General features: G+C 46.4%; 1 protein-coding gene across 1 annotated transcript in view; it reads left to right on the forward strand.

Moving 5' to 3' along the window:
* LOC311245423 (long-chain-fatty-acid--CoA ligase 1-like) overlaps positions 1-12,688 on the forward strand; it is a gene marked incomplete at both ends in the record, with an annotated part of 112,231 nt that extends 99,543 nt beyond the window's left edge. The window contains 5 exons of the mRNA XM_084335266.1: positions 4,551-4,667; positions 4,854-4,997; positions 6,602-6,703; positions 6,788-6,859; positions 12,548-12,688. Of these exons, the coding sequence (XP_084191392.1) occupies positions 4,551-4,667; positions 4,854-4,997; positions 6,602-6,703; positions 6,788-6,859; positions 12,548-12,688 (576 nt within the window). The remainder of the gene's footprint in view (positions 1-4,550; positions 4,668-4,853; positions 4,998-6,601; positions 6,704-6,787; positions 6,860-12,547) is intronic.
* Positions 12,689-13,325: the final 637 nt, after the last annotated feature.

Raw genomic sequence — 13,325 nt, forward strand, 5'->3', positions numbered from 1 at the left:
TTTCAGCACATCGAGGCACAATTTCACCTCCGCGGAATAACGTCGGATGAGACGAAATATTACCATGTTGTTGCGGCATTGGATTCCTCCACTACACGCCGGCTGATGGGATGCCTGAGAGAGCCGCCAGCAGCCGGCAAATACGACGCGCTCAGAGAACAGCTGTTGCGCATTTTCCAGCTGTCAGATGCAGAGCGCGCGGAGCGCCTATTGTCCCTCAACGGATTGGGGGACAGTAAACCAACAGAACTGATGGAGAACATGCTAGCACTGCTTGGTTCAGGTGACGCTACATTTATTTTTGTGCAGCTGTTCCTGCGTCAACTCCCGACTCCGGTGCGCACGGCTCTGGCCAGCTCGCCTCTCGTGCGCACCAAGGATTACCGGGGATTGGCAGAGGAGGCGGACAGAATACTACTGGCCTCCCGTCAGTACTGTGTGGCTGCTCGCAGGGATCAGACACAGAGGGATGATAGAGGGCTTTGTTATTATCATCGCCGTTTTGGCAACAAAGCGAAGAGCTGTGTTCCACCATGCACCTTTGGTAACCAGGGAAACGCGAGAGCCGGCGCTCGTTAGCGGCTATGAGCGCTGGCGTCAATATCAACGAGCTGTTGTTTATCGAGGACACGTTGTCTGGAAGGCGTCTGTTGGTGGATTCGGGCGCCCAGAGGAGCATCCTGCCTGCGTCGGCCACGGACGCCTTGGGAAACGGACATGGACCACCCCTGGACGCGGCTAATGGGACTTCCATCCGTACGTTCGGTACCAGGTACGTGACAATGTGTTTACATGGACAGCAGTTTAGCTGGGATTTTATTATTGCTTCAGTGTCGGTGCCTATACTGGGCGCGGATTTTTTGTGTGCTCACAGACTGTTAGTGGACGTTGCGAACCGTAGACTGATTGGCTCTGTGTCCTTTGACACATACCCCTGCACACTGGGGGGGCCGGGGCCGCCTGCCCTGGCCAATATGCTCGCCACAGGCGATATGTACCAGCGCCTCCTCGCTGAGTTTCCTGCTCTGACTGTCCCCACTTTCTCTGCCTCTGTCGCCAAGCATGGGGTGGAACATTACATCCCAACGGTGGGCCCGCCAGTTTATGCACGGGCGCGCCGCCTGGATGCTGCTAAACTGGCAATAGCCAGGGAGGAGTTTGCCACAATGGAACGGCTCGGCATTGTGCGCCGGTCCAACAGTCCTTGGGCCTCCCCACTGCACATGGTCCCCAAGGCGGACGGGAAGTGGCGTCCGTGTGGTGATTTCCGTCGCCTGAATAACATCACCACTCATGACCGGTACCCAGTGCCAAATATCCAGGATTTCTCTGCCCACCTGGCGGGCGCCACTATTTTTTCTAAAATAGATTTGGTGCGTGGCTACCACCAGGTACCGGTCCATCCGCTCGACGTGCCCAAGACTGCCATTATCACCCCGTTTGGACTGTTTGAATTCCTGCGCATGCCATTCGGCCTTAAAGGGGCAGCGCAAACATTCCAACGGCTGATGGACTCTGTGCTGCGAGGCCTGTCATTTTTGTTTATTTATCTGGACGACATCCTGGTAGCCAGTGCATCGGTGGAGGAGCATCGGGGACATCTCCGTCAACTGTTCGAGCGGCTCAACGAGCATGGGCTGATCGTGAACCCGGCCAAATGTCAGTTTGGCCTGCCGGCCATGGATTTCCTGGGCCACCATGTCTCTTCCCAGGGGGCTGTTCCTCTACCCGCCAAGGTGGAGGCAATTGCTGCTTTCCCCCGCCCCCTCACCATCAAACCTCTCCAGGAGTTCCTGGGGATGGTTAATTTTTACAATAGGTTTATAGCCCATGCGGCTCACCTGATGAGACCTCTGTACGAGGCGTTGAAGGGGAAGAGAGCCAACGATGACGTGGGCTGGTCCCCGGAGCGGGTCCAGGCATTTGAGGGCTCTAAGGCTGCCCTTGCCAACGCTGCCATGCTGGCACACCCATCTCCTGCTGCTCCTATAGCCCTCACCACCGATGCCTCCGATTATGCAGTAGGTGCGGTGTGCGAGCAGTGGGTGGCTGGCGCCTGGCAGCCTCTGGCCTTCTTCAGTAGGAAGCTGCGCGACAACGAGAGGAAGTATAGTACATTCGACAGGGAGCTCCTGGCCCTCTTCCTCGCCATACGTCACTTCAGGTTCTTGCTGGAGAGCCGCAAGTTCACAGTTTTTGTCGACCACAAGCCCCTAACGTTTGCCATGGCCAAGACCACGGAGCCATGGTCGGGGCGGCAGCAGCGCCAACTTTCCGTCATATCGGAGTTCACTACCGACATCCAGCATGTAGCCGGTAAAGACAACCAGGTGGCGGACTGCCTCTCCCGGGCGCGCGTCAGTCCTGTGCACCTGGGCATCGACTATGTAGCCATGGCTGCTGACCAGCTCACCGACTCAGACCTTCAGGCGTTCAGGACGGCTGTGACAGGACTTCGACTTGAGGATGTGGTGTTTCACGACTGCGGCGCCTCGCTCCTCTGTGACGTCTCCACTGGCCAGCCCCGCCCCATGGTTCCAACTGACTGGCGCCACCGGGTATTTGACACCATTCATGCCCTTTCACACCCTGGGGTAAAGGCGTCGGTCAAGCTGGTAGCGGCCAAGTTCGTCTGGCCGGGCCTTAGGAAGGACGTCAAAGTATGGGCGGCCTCCTGTGTGGCGTGCCAGCGTGCCAAGGTACATCGTCACACTAAGGCCCCCCTGGAGCCTTTTCTCATTCCAGAGAGGCGGTTTGACCATGTCCACGTGGACCTGGTGGGCCCACTTCCCCCGTCTCAGGGTTTCACACACCTCCTCACTATGGTGGACAGGACCACCAGGTGGCCGGAGGTTGTTCCCCTGTCATCAACAACGGCTGCGGAGGTGGCCCGGGCGTTTATCTTCGGCTGGGTCACTCGGTTTGGCACGCCATTGGACCTGACTTCGGACAGGGGATCCCAGTTCACTTCTGAGCTGTGGAGCACCGTGGCTGAGAGACTTGGGGTGAAACTCCATCGTACCACAGCATACAACCCAAAGGCCAACGGCATGTGTGAGCGTTTTCACAGATCCATGAAGGCCGCTCTCCGGGCCACGCTCACAGGTGGCAACTGGGTCGACCGTCTTCCATGGGTCATGTTGGGCCTGCGTACTGCCCCTAAAGAAGACCTGCAGGCCTCTTCAGCTGAATTGGTTTTTAGTCAACCGCTGAGGGTCCCAGGGGAGTTCCTTCCTGGTTCCTCTGCCCCTTGGTCCACTACAGCTCACCGATCTGCCTTCCAGGACGCAGCGAGGGTGTTTGCCCCAGTTCCCACACATCACTGCCTTCCCCAGTCCTACATTCCTAAGGACCTGATGACTGCGAGGTATGTGTTCATCCGTCATGATGCCCACCGTTCTTCACTGCAGGCTCCCTATGACGGGCCCTTCCGCGTCCTCGAGCCGGGCCCCAAGTACTTTGTGGTGGACATGGGGGGGAATAAGGAGCAGATCTCAGTCGATCGTCTTAAGCCTGCTCATGTGGTCCCAAACGGGCCGGTGGAGCTGGCTCAGCCCCGGCGCCGGGGCCGGCCACCCAAGTTTTCCCCTGTCCCATGCCCTCCGGCCGTTGTTACCCCTACCTTTCCACCGACGAAGCCTCGGCGGCGGCGGGGACGGCCCCCTGCCCCTACCCTTACCCTTTCCCCTTCCACGTTCCCTGTGACTGTTAAATACAGTCGTTATGGCCGCGTGGTCAGACCTCCTAAAAGAGACTGAAGACACTGGGTGCACTGTTTTTGGGGGTTTGTTGTGTTCAGTTCCGTTTGTTTGGTGTTGCACTGAATGTCAATTCTGGATGTTCGGGGGGGGCCTGTGTGGTGGACACTAGATGGAGGTGTCTCACTTCAGAATGGACACTGATTGAGTGACAGGAGGGAGTTGACTTAAGGGTGTGGCTGTACCTTGGTTCTGTTGGATTTGTTTGGAAGTAAAGTTCAGAGACTCGATACTCCCGTCTGCTCGTCTCATTGATTCACTTCCACAGGACTCAAATATACCTGAATAGTTCAGGGTTTTATTTCAAAGTCGGTCTACAGACACCAGTGTTTTGTCTCCTCTTCATAAGAGTTTGAGGTTTTCCTTTGTTATAACAGGTAAAAACAGCTATTAAAAAGTCAGAACTTTTCTTTTGTTTTATAATCCCATTAATGCAACAAACTGTGTGCTATAAGTATAAAGTATAATAAATCGCAAATGACTTTGGGTATGCAATTGTCAGGCGTTTTATGCTAAATGTGGGGTATGCTTGGGGATATATAAAACGTTATACACTGTTATCTTCATTTTAAGGGTAAATAGGTTGTGCGGCTCCCTGAGCATTTTATTTTGTGGGACGGGGGAAAAGTGGCTCTTTTGATAGTAAAGGTTGCTGACCCCTGCTCTAATGTAAGGGCTGTGGTCACATTATTAGAGTGGCACTGAACATAACTCTCATTCCATTCCTCACAGGCGACGTGGTGAACAAAGAATCTGTATTTCTCTGTTTCTCAGTTTTTCCTCTCTTTCTAGGTGTGTGCTAAAGGACCAAACGTATTCCAGGGATACCTGAAAGACGCACAGAAAACGGCAGAGGCTATCGACCAGGACGGCTGGCTCCACACCGGAGACATTGGGAAGTGGTTATCCGTAAGCAACACTATGAGAGCAGTACAGTCCTGGGTGGTATTGACGACTTGAGATCAATAGGTCCACGGCTCTGATATGATTTGCATGGTTTCTTTATGATTGTCGACATATGGTACGACCTGTATCCAATTCATACCTCCTGTTTTATACCTAAGAAAAAAGCATATTTTTTCTTGATCTTTGCAGAATGGCACGTTGAAGATTATCGATCGGAAGAAGCACATCTTTAAGATGGCACAGGGAGAATACATTGCCCCGGAGAAAATTGAGAATATCTACATTCGTAGTGTTCCAGTGGCCCAAATATATGTCCATGGTGACAGCTTACAGGTGAGCGTGTCGTATATTTTGTCCTAGGTTAGCCACAGTGTACACAGCTTGCTAAATGGAGAGAAGAAGAATGGTGAAATGGTTTTCCCCCCTGTGACTCCACTAGCCAGAGGGAGAATAAAGTTTGTAGTCTTACAACCGAGCTTGAATTCAACTCATATTTATTGTCTGAGGCCCAAGGTGGAAAAGCAGGTTAGGCATACAGGGATTTAATCATATTAAACAAATAACTAATACATGGTTATCAATTCGCCGGTAACCTCTAACAGACTTTAAACATTCCAAGCAGAATAGTACTCTCATATTAGTCATGTTTTGTAAATGAAAGGAATGTACTCTGCATTACATGGTCAACCTGGTCCAGTGTAATGACCTCACATTAAACTAGACAACATAAAACAGTGGTTATCATTTCAGAATCATGGTTACTCACGCACTGCAAATACACTCTCAGATGGTAGCGGTGGAGACCAGACTGGGTGTCTGGCCTCCTGATTTAATACTTTAGATCTGGTTTTATACTCAATATGACATCACAGGTTTGACTATATTTAGCCAATCAGAGTTACATCCAAAATATAGTCTCTACCAATGAGGTGTCTTGCAAACAAAACAAGAGTTGTACTTTTCCTCCTGGGTTTCTCCTTCATGTCTATATATATGGGCGTGTTGTCCTGTGAGGATCTTCACCTCAGGGGGTCTCCTGTCCCCTTCTGTGTCATCTTGCTGAGGTGGCATTTTGACTTCTCTCTCCAGTGTTTGACACAATATAACATCTTCTCTTAGTGTTTTCTCTCTATATTCAGAATTAAACCAGTTCTATTTCAAGGGTTCTAATGTAATATTAACCAATATATTTAAAACTCCAGTTGGATACTAAGCATTTGATATGCTAACAGATAGTTTGACCCTTTACCTTGATCTGATGTATAGTAATGATATACATGGTAACCAGTTGAAACAGTTAATACCCCAGAATCTAACACTTCTAGATATGTATATTCTACATGTATATTCTAGAGAGAGACAGAAAGATCACACCTATATTCAATTATGTTTTAAGAATAGCCTTTGTCTAATATTCACAGTATGCTTTAAACTCTAAAGTACTGAGCTTGTAACTCAAGAATACCTGTTTAACACCATGTTCAATAGTCTACACCAGATACATAATATATATTGAAGAGAGAATCACCTATGGTGACTCTAATGATATTCACCTAATGATATTCAAATATACCCTTTTTAATTTGACAAGGATATTCTTTGTTATAGAGACGCACTCAGATGCGACACTCTCACCCCCGGAATGTGGTACTGTTTACACAGAGAGCAGTTGCTGCATGACATGTAAACCAATCTATAGTTCATGTTTCTGCTGTTCCAACCTGTTTTCTGGCATTTCAGCAGTCACCCAAGGTTACAGTCTTATTTGTTGAAATGAACCGTTTTATCAAGTCAATGATACCACAAGCGCTTTGTTTTGTAGTGAATGTAACTTAGCATCATCATCCAAAAGTAACGAACGTCAACATAAATGTAATTTTATGGTCCACTTGTCTGGGTTGATTCTGCCGTTAATGTAAGTCCATGTCGTTGCTCAGGCATGTCTGGTGGGCATCGTGGTGCCAGATCCTGACATTGTACCTGGCTGGGCCAAAAAGAAAGGCATCGAGGGATCCTACATTGACCTCTGCAACAACAAGGTTAGATTGATCACCGTTATGAATCCCAAAGGTGTAGCGACGCCCCCTTTGCATTCTTAACATTATTTGCGTCTGCTATTTCAGGCCCTAAGGACGGCCATTCTGGAGGACATTCTGCTGCTGGGGAAGGAAGGGGGGCTGAAGTCTTTTGAACAGGTAATTCCCACCATGTTCTTACATTAGGGCAGCGGTTCCCAAACTTTCTTGGTCGTGCACCCCCTGTCACCTCCCAATGCCCAACATAAAAAAAGCAACACAGTCTATTCATAGGCGCACTAAAGGCATCAGGTTTAATCCAATAAGAACACATCAAAGTGCAGTAGGCCTATGAGCTCTCACGTTCACAAAAATTGGGAGAATAATATGAAACCAAGTAAACATCATCGCCTTAGCGAGTCCACAACAATTAACCAGCTATCAATCAGCAGCAGTTATTAACGAAAATGTAGGTAACACCAGTCAGCCTATGGTATTTTGGCAGGAAGTAAAGTGCATTCTGGATACATCTTTTTTTTATTTTTATTAAAGGTCCTGTGTCTTATAAATGGCCTTTTCCAGTGTTTAGCATTGTTTCCTAGCAATGGGGGTTTATATCAATGGGGTCTGTGTCTCTAATTCTCATTTTGACTCATCAGTCTAGTCTTGAGTTCACGAGATCCTCACTCACTCAACTAAGCCATTCTGATTTGACTGTTTTGCTGACGTGAGTAAGGCACTGGTTGTAGTCACCGCCCACAATCAACAGAGCGAGTGGAATTACTTCCTCAAACGGGTTGACGTGCGCGGGTGCCGACAGAGACAGCAGAGAACAAGGGAGGGAGGGAGAGGGAGAGGGAGAGAGAGAGAGAGAGAGAGAGAGAGAGAGAGAGGGACACAAGCATTTACACACAACCTCCAGCCCTGTGTGTGTGTGTGTGTGTGTGTGTGTGTGTGTGTGTGTGTGTGTGTGTGTGTGTGTGTGTGTGTGTGTGTGTGTGTGTGTGTGTGTGTGTGTGTGTGTGTGTGTGTGTGTGTGTGTGTGTGTGTGTGTGTGTGTGTGTGTGTGTGTGTGGATGCGCGGGATGGAGCTTGTCCACTCGCATATCACTGTCAAAATATCGTTGCACACGCTCCCATGCGCGCGCCCGTATTCCGATCTATGCAATAATATTCACAGTGGTATATATTGTCATTTGAAACAAGTTACCAATGCATTGTCCCGTGGGAATATGCCCCCCCGCAGCGAAATTAATTTGTATCCCCCTCCTCTATCTCTCTCGGTCTGCCAGTGCAGACTGTGGGTGACTGTCACTCAAAGCGCTCAAAGTGGAAAAATGCTGAATTAGAATTTTTTATTTGTTTTTACTTTACAGATGTGTTCCATAGAATCACAGGAATTGTGTAAAGTTGCCCAAATAGTGAAAGGAATAGCAATGCATGTCCCCTTTAAAAGTTTCGTGAATTTCATGATTTACACAATTTGGGAGCCGCTGCATTAGGGCAATCGAAATTAACTGTGGAGAGGTGTAAAATGTGTGTATGTCCCCTACCCAACCCCCCCCCCCCCCCCCCCCACACCTCCAATGTACAGCCCTCACCCAACCCACCCAACCCCACCCCACCAACCTCCTCCAATGTACAGTTTCTACGCCAAATGTATATACACTCCTTTTCTGGACACTTTTGTATCACAAACAGTACTGTATTTGCAAATCTGATATGTCATAAATGTATAGATGTAGCAGTACTGTCTATCTGTATGTCATGTATGTCATATATGTTATGATGAATTGAAAATGGGGGACCCTGGTGGAAACAAGACGAAAGTCTTTCTCTGGTCTGCATCCCCTTAACAATTGTATGTATTGAGATGTACTGTACTGTACCCATTCTGCAATCTGTTAATAAACTTTTCAATCAATCAATCAATCAATCAGGTCTTTCACATAGCCTTGTCTTCTTTTTAAAGCATGGTGCATACTATAGAAGATAATTTTTTATTGTCAATGTACACAAGACAATTTAAATGGTCTTTTCGCATATCCCTCCTAGTTACACATACACACAGTCCCCCACACATGCATTTCATCATTTCATGCAGTGCAGCGAGACTGAGGGGTATATTGAGTGCAATCTTGTACAAGAATAATGAAGTCTATGCATCACCTTAAATTGAATTAACTGATGTCTGGAATTAATAGAACAAGAGTGGATACTGTGGAGGCCCTCATCCCAGGTGTCTATTGGAATGTCCACCTGGATATCTCTCTCCCAGGACCTCCTCAAGCATTGTGTAGATGGAATATAGTGTTCTGTAAATTAGTCTACAAACTTGGATATCAGGCCTTTGGTATTGGGCTCTGTAGTCATGAGGGAATATATCACAGCAATTGGTGTATAAGTTTCAAATTTTGGAATATTTAAGCGAACATAGTTCCTAATTTGTAAATATCGAAAGAAATGAGTGGGGGGGAGCTCATACTGTATTTATGCTGGAGTTGGGAAAATGAGGCAAAATGACCATCTATGTAAAGGTTTTCAATAGAGACTATTCCCTTTTCCTTCCATTTGAAAAAAATGTAGTCCGACGTCTCTGGTAATTTAAAGACTTCTCTGATCTGGTACCATATTTTCAACGAGTTCTTTATCATAAAGTTGTCTCTTATAGCGGCCCCAAGGGATCTTTTTGTTGCAAAGAGAAGTGCTGGGAGAGAGATACTACTAGCATTCTGTTCTATGGCCATCCATGCAGGGGTGGTAGTGGTGGTCTCACCAGAGTATGAGTCCTGCCAGTAGACCAGAGCTCTTGCATTGGCTGCCCAGTAGTAGTGTTGAAACATGGGTAAGGCAAGGCACAGGTGATTTTTGGAAATACGGTGTGTTTTGTATCCCCAAATGAAAGGCATAATAAGAGTATCAGGGGACTTAAAAAATGCTTTTGTTAAAAGAATTGGCAGGTTCTGGAACAGATATAGAAATCTGGGTAGAGTGACCATTTTTATTGCATTAATACGGCCTATCATAGACAATGGGAGAATTCTCCATTTCTCTACATTACATTTCAATTTCTCTAACATTGGTTCATAGTTTAATTTATACAGGAGTTTGTGATTTCTAGGAATAACAACTCCAAGATAGTCAATATATTTTCTTTTTACGATTTATTTTTTAGCGTTTATCACTTTTCCTGGTCAGACATGACCGACAAAAACAGTGAGGGTGAAACGGGAGAGAGCAGGGGAAGACATTCGGCAAATAATGGCGGGTCCGGGAATCGAACTCGGGTCGGCCGATCCGCGCCGCAGCGCGGTACATGGTGTGCTACTGGAGCGCCCCAAGATAGTACATTTTATCTGTAATTCTAAAGGGCAGGTTCTGGAGGAATCCTGAATTCAGGCAGTCAGTGAGTGGCATAAATTCACTCTTTTGCCAGTTTATAGTGTATCCAGAGAGTCTGCCAAATCTTTCAACAAGGTCTAATAAAGGCGGTAGAGATTCTTCTGTGTGTGACAGGTAAACAATCACATCGTCTGCGTATAAAGAAATGTAGTGCTCAATTCCACCTAGTTTCACAAATGTAATGGAAGGGTGGTTTCTAATGCTAATGGCGAGGGGTTCGATTGCAATGGCAAAGAGTAAAGGAGATAATGGGCAGCCTTGGCGTGTACTACGGTGAAGGGCAAAGGGTGGTGATTTATTGCAGTTGGTCAGGACTGATGCAGTGGGGTGAGAGTATAGCATTGCAACCCACGAAGCAAAGTTCCTGCCCAAACCAAACTCTTCTATCACAGACTGAATATAGTTCCACTCAACTTGGTCGAAAGCTTTTTGTGTGTCAAGGGCCAGGATAGCTGTGTTTATATCCTTTTCATATTTGCCATATGTGATGTTCAGTAGTCGCCGAACATTGAAAAAAGAAAACCTCCCGGGAATGAAGCTGGTTTGATCAGGATGAATTATGGCCATTATACATTTATTGGGCCTGTTAGCTAGAATTTTGGTGAACACCTTTAAGTCGTTTCCAAGGAGGGCAATAGGGCGGTACGAGGAGGGGTCAGTTTCCTCTTTACCTTTTTTCAAAATTAAAGATATATTAGCTGTGTAGAGAGAATCAGGTAGGCATTCAGTTTGTATGGAATGTTTAAACATCCGCAACATTAAGGGAGCAACATCTGCAACATATTCTTTATAGAAAAACCATCAGGGCCGGCAGCTTTACCATTAGGGAAGCCTTTGATTGCTGTAAACACTTCCTGCAATGATATTTCTGCAGTGTATTACGTGCGGTTTCGCTCAGTTTTGGGAGTGGTAGGGAGCGAAGGAAACTGCTAATGTCTGATTGGCTGGCAGTGCTCTGTGAGGTGTAGAGCTTCTCATAAAATTCCTTAAAACATTTGTTAATTTCCTCTGGGCTGATAATGAGGGACCCAGAGCTTGATTTTATCTTATGAATAGCTCTATTGGCCTGGGTACCTCTCAGCTGACGTGCCAATAATGAGCTTGGTTTATCTGCTAACTCAAATAGTTTGTGTTTTAATTTTAATAGCATTACACTTATTTGACTAGAAAGGATAGTGTTGTATTCATACTTGAGTTTCATAATATTACTTAAAGCAGGAGAGGATATAGCATCTCTATATGTCTTCTCAAGAACAGGGAGCAAAGTTTCAATTTCTAATAATTCTTTTCTGCTATTTATTTTTATTGCAGACTCATATGATATTGTCAACAGCTTTAAATGTCTCCCATAGGACTGAGTCAGATACATCTTTAGTGTCATATTCTTTGACTATTAGTCAACTATGACTTTTTTTTTGCATTCGACTAAGAGGTTGGCAGTCGACTACGGCTCCTTTCGATCGATTAGTCGACTATTCGACTAATAGGGGTCAGCCCTAGGAAACACACACGCGCTCTCGGAGCATCTCTCCTCTCTCTCCCTCTCTCTGTCTCTCCCTCTCTATCTCTCTCTCCCTCTCTCTCGCTCGTTCTCTACTCTCTATCAGCACTCGCGTCACGTCAACCTGTTGCAAAATATCATAGCGCACACGCACACTCCCATGCGTATTCCGATCCGTGCAATAATATTCACGGGGTATATATTGTCATTTGAAACAAGTTAACAATGCATTGTCCCGTGGGATTATGCCCCCCCCCCCCCCCCCCCCCGCGGCGAAATTAATTAGTATCCTCTCTCTATCTCTCATACAGCACATTGTGGGTATGGGCGGAGCCCAGCCAAAAACAGCGTGGAATCTTGAAGGGTAGAAAATGCTGCTCTACAGAACTTGATTAGAAATACAAAACAATGAAATTGCCCAAATAGTAAGATAGTTCCCCTTTAACGTCAGTGGACCACCATCTGTGTGACATTCTGTCTGTTGGGAAGGATGTGAAAAACTGGAGACTTTCTACTGTAGTCCGTGTACGTCTTACATTAAAGACTGGAGACATTCTACTGTAGTCTGTGTACGTATTACATTAAAGACTGGAGACATTCTACTGTAGTCTGTGTACGTCTTTCATTAAAGACTGGAGACATCCTACTGTAGTCTGTGTACGTCTTTCATTAAAGACTGGAGACATTCTACTGTAGTATGTGTACGTATTACATTAAAGACTGGAAACATTCTGCTGTGGTCTGTGCACGTCTTTCATTAAAAATTTTAAATGGTATTGCGAAAAATAGAACATATTTATATTTTAAGCCAATAATTGTAATTACGGTGCATCTCTGTCAACAATAACTACACCCCCTTTCCTGTGACACGTCTCTCTCCTCTTGATAACTGTTCATATCACATGTTCACACTTTTCTTTTCTCCACATTCTCTCCCGCCTCTTCCCTGTTCGTTCTGTCCGCAGGTGAGAGAGATTATGCTCTACCCCGAGATGTTCTCCGTGCAGAACGGCCTGCTGACCCCCACCTTCAAGGCGAAGAGGACCGAGCTTCGGAGCTACTTCCGAGAGCAGATCGACGATCTCTACGCCAAGATCAAAATGTGAGGGCCCGTGGAAAGGGAAAAAGGGGAGGTGACGATCATTCGGAGTCCATAGCCCGACGTGTTCTTTTCGAAGGGGATGAAACCAGTGACACTCTCACCCTCCCTCTTCTCTGCTGGTGATTTGTCGTCGCTTGGGTTGTAGGGTGCCGCAGAGAGCTGCCAGGGGTGCCTTGAGATTTGAAAAAAAAAAAAAAAAAAAAAGAGAGAAATTCTTTTAAGATTACAGAAAATGTTCACTAAAGTGCTATCTGTTGCAGCTGCACTGTTTTCCATGAAAATACCATATTTGGATAAGTTTGACCATTTCTCAAAATCTGAAAATCATTATTAATAAAACACAGAAAACGATCACCAAGTTACTCTGGATAAAAAAAAAACTTTACAGACAACATTGAGACAAAGCTTCCTGACGCATCTCCATCCAAACTCTTGGAAGAACTCATTGAAATCTCATCTGATACCACCTGGAGAGCTAGTTTCAGAGTGTGGCGCTGAGTACCAAATATCTCATGATGCAGCAGTTAAGGTGTTGATACCATTCAGCAGCACATATCTGTGTGAAGCTGGCTTTTCATCCATGACAGCTCTGAAAACAAAATATAGGGCCAAAATATAGGGCCAAGTTGAGCCTTGAGGAT

This window comes from Notolepis coatsorum, assembly GCF_963971535.1.
Source record: "Notolepis coatsorum genome assembly, chromosome: 18".
NCBI classification, from domain to species: Eukaryota; Metazoa; Chordata; class Actinopteri; order Aulopiformes; family Paralepididae; genus Notolepis; species Notolepis coatsorum.